Source organism: Centrocercus urophasianus, unplaced genomic scaffold (genome assembly GCF_019232065.1).
Source record: "Centrocercus urophasianus isolate 14NV4802_14NV808 unplaced genomic scaffold, USGS_Curo_1.0 seq_658, whole genome shotgun sequence".
In the NCBI taxonomy this organism is placed as follows: domain Eukaryota; kingdom Metazoa; phylum Chordata; class Aves; order Galliformes; family Phasianidae; genus Centrocercus; species Centrocercus urophasianus.
In genome coordinates this window covers 1-5,671 of record NW_024885264.1, presented here as the reverse complement: position 1 = coordinate 5,671, position 5,671 = coordinate 1, and the positions used below count along the sequence as shown (strand labels likewise).

General features: G+C 59.1%; 1 protein-coding gene across 1 annotated transcript in view; it reads right to left on the bottom strand.

Moving 5' to 3' along the window:
* The window catches only part of LOC122170290 (ribosome biogenesis protein bop1-like), a 9,944-nt gene extending 4,321 nt beyond the window's left edge, over positions 1 to 5,623 (bottom strand). The window contains exons 1-2 of the mRNA XM_042836998.1: positions 5,584 to 5,623; positions 5,080 to 5,235 (exon numbers count right to left, since the gene is read on the bottom strand). Of these exons, the coding sequence (XP_042692932.1) occupies positions 5,080 to 5,235; positions 5,584 to 5,592 (165 nt within the window). The 5' untranslated portion in view covers positions 5,593 to 5,623. The remainder of the gene's footprint in view (positions 1 to 5,079; positions 5,236 to 5,583) is intronic.
* Between the last annotated feature and the right edge of the window lie 48 nt (positions 5,624 to 5,671).

The window sequence follows — 5,671 nt, the reverse complement described above, 5'->3', positions numbered from 1 at the left end:
CTAACCCAAGCCAATCCATCCCACAGCTCTATGATCTTTAAGGACCCCTCCAACCCTACCCAACCCAACTCAACCCATGGTTCTATCATCTTTAAGGACACTTCCAACCCTACCCAACCCACAGTTCTGTGATCCCTAAGGACTCTTCCAACCCAAGCATGCTGTGCATCTACAGTAAGTGCATCACGTGCTGAGCTGCAGAGGCAAATGCACAGACGGAAGGGGAATCAGTACTATGGTTATACCTCAGCACCACTGGAAAAAGGAAACACCCTGAGGAACCACTGTCCCAGATCTCTTCCAGTCTGCAGCCAGACAAATCGGTGCCACCAAAGCTGCCGCCCCTCCCTGTACACGTCCACAAAGAGAAACCCTGCTCAGCGCTTCGCAGCTCCAGCACCGCCCCAAACGCTGCATTTCCACTTCAGCAAAACACATTTTTGGCCCAGCCAGGGAGCCTCTGTTCTCCCCAAATCAAAGGTCACTGAAAGGCAGACCGATACACAACAGGACAAGGGGAATGGTTTTAAACTGAGACAACCTAAACTGAGGTTTAGGTTGGATATGAGGAGGAAGTTTTTCAGCCAGAGGGTGGTGAGGGACTGGAACGGGTTGCCCAAGGAGGCTGTGGATGCCCCATCCCTGCAGGCAATGGAGGCCAGGCTGGATGTGGCTCTGGGCAGCCTGGGCTGCTGGTTGGCGACCTGCACACAGCAGGGGGTTGGAACCAGATGAGCACTGAGCTCCTGTGCAACCCAGGCCATTCTAGGGCTCTGTGAGAGGCACAACCTGCCGCCTCCTTGCAGCTCTACAGAACACATCAGAGCTCCTCGCCTGTGGTCTCCCAGTAGGAAGGGAAAGATCCCACTGTCCCCAGCACTGTGGGGATGGGGATGTGCAGACCAGGGCTGCCACAGCAAGGATGGAGGTGAGAGGGATGGGGAGCAGAGCCCAGCACGGAACTGCCCCAAGCAAAAGGGTTTGTGAGCTGTAGGGAGGTGATAAATGCTCAGCTTGGCACAGTCAGATACAGAGACGTGGGGCTCACTGCAAAGGGATGCATTAAGGAAGGTGGGAGGCCAGAAATCCATGCCTGGATTTAAAGCAGAGAGGGTAACGAGGCCAGCATCGATCAGGAGAGCTGCGGAGCTGCCCCAGCTCCTGCAGGACCCCACAGGGACAGCCCAATATTGGTTTGCCACTATTGAGTGCCACTCAGCCCCACGTTCCCTGCCTCCCTCACTCTCAGGACTGTATGGATATTGGGCTGTCCCTGTGGGATTCCATTTCCTCCTGATGAGTCCCAATGTTGTGACAAATGGTGCCTTCCTCTTCAGCAGCCCTGAGGCTGCCTGGCTCCAATCCCTGTGCCCTGGGGTGAACCCCGGCAGCTGAAAGCAGGCTGAAGAGTTCATTTGCTGAAGGATTCCTCCCTTTGCAGAGCTGCAGTTGGAGCAAGAAAACCTTAAAGCCAGAGCCCTGTAGAGCATCAGCTCACAGAGTCACAGAATCACCCGGGTTGGAAGGGACCTCAAGGATCATGGAGTTCCAACCCCCCTGCCCAGCAGGGCCACCAAACACACACATTCAGATCAGGTTGCCCAGGACCCCGTCCAACCTGGCCTTAAACACGTCCAAGGACGGGGCATCCACAACCTCCCTGGGCAGCCCGTTCCAGGGCCCAACCACTCTCCTTGTATAGAACTTCCCCCTAACATCCAACCTCAATCTTCCCTCCCTCAACTTGGACTCCATAGGACACCCATAGAGCACCCCCTGACCCCATAGAGCACCCAGTGACATCAACTTCCCCCTAACATCCAACCTCAATCTTCCCTCCCTCAACTTGGATCCATTTCCCCTAGTCCTGCTCTTGTCAGCCCTTTGGAAAAGTTGACTCCCCTCCTGGCTGTAGGTTCCCTTCAGGTATTGATAGGCTCAGTGCCGGCCCCATGACACTCCCCAGACCTCAGCTTCCACGCAGGGCACACAGCAGCTCAGCAGCTGCAATGCTGGGGCTGGAGCCCTGGTGCAGAGCGGTGCTGCAGCCACAGCCCCCAGAGTTCCACCAGGAACTCACCGCAGAGCTCTGGCAGCCCCATGGATCTGTCTGCTCTCATCTGCCTGCTTCCCTTCTCCCCATCGCAGCTCCCTGATGCTCTCCAGGTTCCTCGGGCACAGCAGCAAAGCCTCCTGTCCTTTCCCAAGAGCTTGGCTCACACGTTCTGCTCTCCTGCACGTGGTCCAGTGCCTCCGGATGGAGCAGCCTGGGAATGCTCCCTGAGCTCCATGTCCAGCACCTTGCTGGACACACAGCCCATGATTATTGGGGTGTCGCTGCCTATTGCTAACCTCTAAAGGGGTTTCTAAGGTTTCTTTATCATTATACTCAGAAAGTATTCAGCACAGAGCTGAGACCCACTGCTCTTTGCTCCGGATTACATCTGTGCACAATCCCAACGCACACAGGGACGCAGCTGCCACACAAGGTTCATTAGCTCCAGTTCAGCCCCACTGTTCATCAGCTCTGCTGCTGCCTGCAGCTCGGTGATGAGTTTGGGACCCAGGGGTCCCGGTGGGCACCAAATGGGACACGAGGCAGAGATGGGCCCTCGGGCAAATGGTGCCGATGATGGTCTTGGTTGCAACAGAGCATCACCAGCAGGACAAGAGGGGGGATGCTGCCCCTCTGCTCAGTGCTGGGATCAGTGCAGGAGGGAGCTGGGCGCAATGGTGAGAACCCAAAGGAAGGCCACCATAGTGACCAAGGGCCTGGAGCAGCTTTAAGGCTGAGGGGCTGTTTGATCTGGGCAGGGAGGCTCGGGGGGATCCTACCCATGGTGATACGTCCCACAGGGAGGATGGAGTCAGGCCGTGCTCAGCAGCACCAGGACAAGCATGAGAGGCAACAGGCACAGACCGGAGCCCAGGAGCTGCTCCTGAGGAAGCACCGCTGTGCTGGGGGGGGCTGGAGCTGGTACAGGGAGCAGGTAGGGGCTGGGGGCTGCTCTTGGGGGTCTCTGACCCCAGGTGGGGGCCGTGGGATGGATGGAATGCGGCAGCCTCAGCCTCAACCCCTCTGCTGTCCCGTGTCCCTCCTGCAGCACAACCAGACCCAGGCAGCAGCAACGGGAGGAGTAGCACAACCCTGATGTGCCACAGCCAGAGCCTGGCACTGAGCTCAGCACCAAAGGTCCCACAGCCCTGTGGCACCGTGAAGTGACACCCTCAGTGTCCAGCCTATGCTGCACACACGGCTTCCTGAGCCACAGCACTGCAGCCAGAGAAACATCCAAGCTCTGAAGACATCCAGCCAAAGCAAATAAGCCGCTCTCCAGCACCTGCAGGCACAGCATTTTCCAGCCAGAAGCCAATTCTCCCTGCTCTCACCCTAAGGCACTCAACCTTTTCCAAACATGCCAGTGGAGCAGCAGAGACCCGTGCTCTCCTGAAGCTCCCAAGCATTTCCAATGCAGTGAAAAATTTGGATTCGGTCCCACAATCGTCGAGTTGCTGTGAAAAACTGGACTGCAGAGGTGTCTAACGTGACAAGGCAGTGGTCCACAACCCGCTTACTTATGGAGCCATGCAAAGGCTTCAAAGGGAGGCAAAGCAGCTGCAGGATGCAGCTCACTGCAGGGCCTGTCAGAGTGCATCAGGGAGCAGCGCCTGGGAGGACAGAGGTGCAGACAGAGGCTCTCCCACTGAGCAGGACCGCAGAAGAAAGGATGTGAGCTGACCGAGCTTCTCTTAGATCTGCACTGGAAAGGGGACTCTTGAAAGCCACGTTTCTTTTTCCAATGCAGAAATGAGAGGCAGACGTAACCCTTCCCAAGCCTGATGGGTTTGAGGCATTTCCTCCTGGGGGAAACCCTTCTGGATGCTGCACAGGAGGAAAGCCAGGTAAGGCACTGCTCCATCCCCAACCTCCCTGCTCTGAACCCACAAGAAAAAAAACCTCCAACACAGGGCTCTGTGCAGCAGGAGGGCACACGCTGACATCAGTGTGCACAGAGCCACCAAACCGTAGGGACTGGAGTCCCTCCAGAGCCCTGCCCCACGTCAACCCCCCCGGAAACATTTCCCTCCAGCATTTGTACCAGAAAGGATCCAAACAAGCTCACATCTCTGCGGAGAAGACAACTCCCCCAGCACCCCGGGCTCTGTGAAGGGGCTCGGCCATCCTCACAGCACAGTTCTTCCTCTAGTTCAGATCTGGGCTCCAGTCTGTGCCCAGCACTCCTTATCCGGTTGCTCAGCCCCCTCCTCCTACCCCCAACCTCCAGATACCCATCAGTGCTGCTCTATGATCTTTAAGGACCCTTTTCCTATCCAAACCATTCCATGTTGCCATATTACAGCAACTCCCTTTTTTGTGTCAGCCTTACTGGAAGAACAGCAGAAACGGACCCAGAACCTCGAGGAACCCACTCCTAACTCCACCTGGACAGGAACAAGGGTATTTCCAAGGCACCAGCTGCCCTTCCCATCTCTGCACCAGACCCTGCGCCATCAGCTCCATGCAGGGACACAACTCCTGGTGGTAGCTGCCCCTTGGGAAGCACCGCTGCGCTGTGGAGGGCAGAGAGGGGCTGGGGGCTGCTCCAGGAGATGGCCAGCCTGGCCAGCCCCCCTGGTGTGGGGCTGGGGGCCCCGGGACCCAAACAGGGGAAGGCTGCAGACCAGGGACAGAGCTGCGGGTTCAAAGGGCAGAGCTTCCAAAGGGGATCACAGAACAGCTTTGGTTGGAAGGGACCTTAAGGATCCCAAAGTCCCAGAACCACAAGGGATGAAAGGGACCTCTGGAGCTCCCACAGCCCCACCTGGCCCCCTCCTCCCACCCCCCAGATACCCACCAGCACTGCTCACACCCCTCTCAGCCTTCTCTCCCCCAGCTGCACAGCCCCGGGGCTCTCAGCCCATCCCCACCAGGAGGGGCTCCAGGCCCCCCATCCCCACACCCTCCGCTGGGCTCTCCCAGCACTTCCCAGTCTGCCCTGAACTGGGAGCCCAGCACCGGGCGCAGCGCTGCAGCAGTGCCTCCCACCCAGGCAGCCTCCCCCCACCCCCGCTCCTTACCTCGGGGGCTGCCCTGCTGCCAGGCTCCTCCCGCTCGGCTTCATCCTCCTCCTCCCCGGCGCTGCTGTTGGTGCTGTCGCTGCCAGAGTCCTCCAGCCCCGAGTAAACGCTCTCCTCGCTGTCTGTGAGATCGTCATCGCTCTCGAGCTCCAGGGGCTGCCCAAGGAGAGGCCGGGGGGTGTCAGGGTGGTACCAGGAGCCGGAACTGGGCCCAAGACCCCAGGCCCAGACCGTGGAACCTCTGGCCCAGAATCCAGGCCCAAATCCAGAACCCGGGCTTAGGCCCCCAGACCCAAAACCTGGGCCCCCAACACAGAGGTCGAGCCAAAACGCGGAACCCCTGGTCCAGAACCAGGCCCGAGGCGCACAACCCGGGACCCCAAACCCAGGACCCGTGCCCGCACCCGAAACCAGGCCGAGAACCGGAACCAGACCCAAGACCCGAACGAACCAGGCCTAAGACCCGAGCCCACCACCCCCGTAACCATGGCAACCCGCCCCGACCTGCTCCATGGTCTCCACGGCCGCGTCCCGCGTGCGCCGCTGCCGCTGCCGCCGCCGCCGCCGCCGTCCTCCGCGTGCGCGGGGTCAA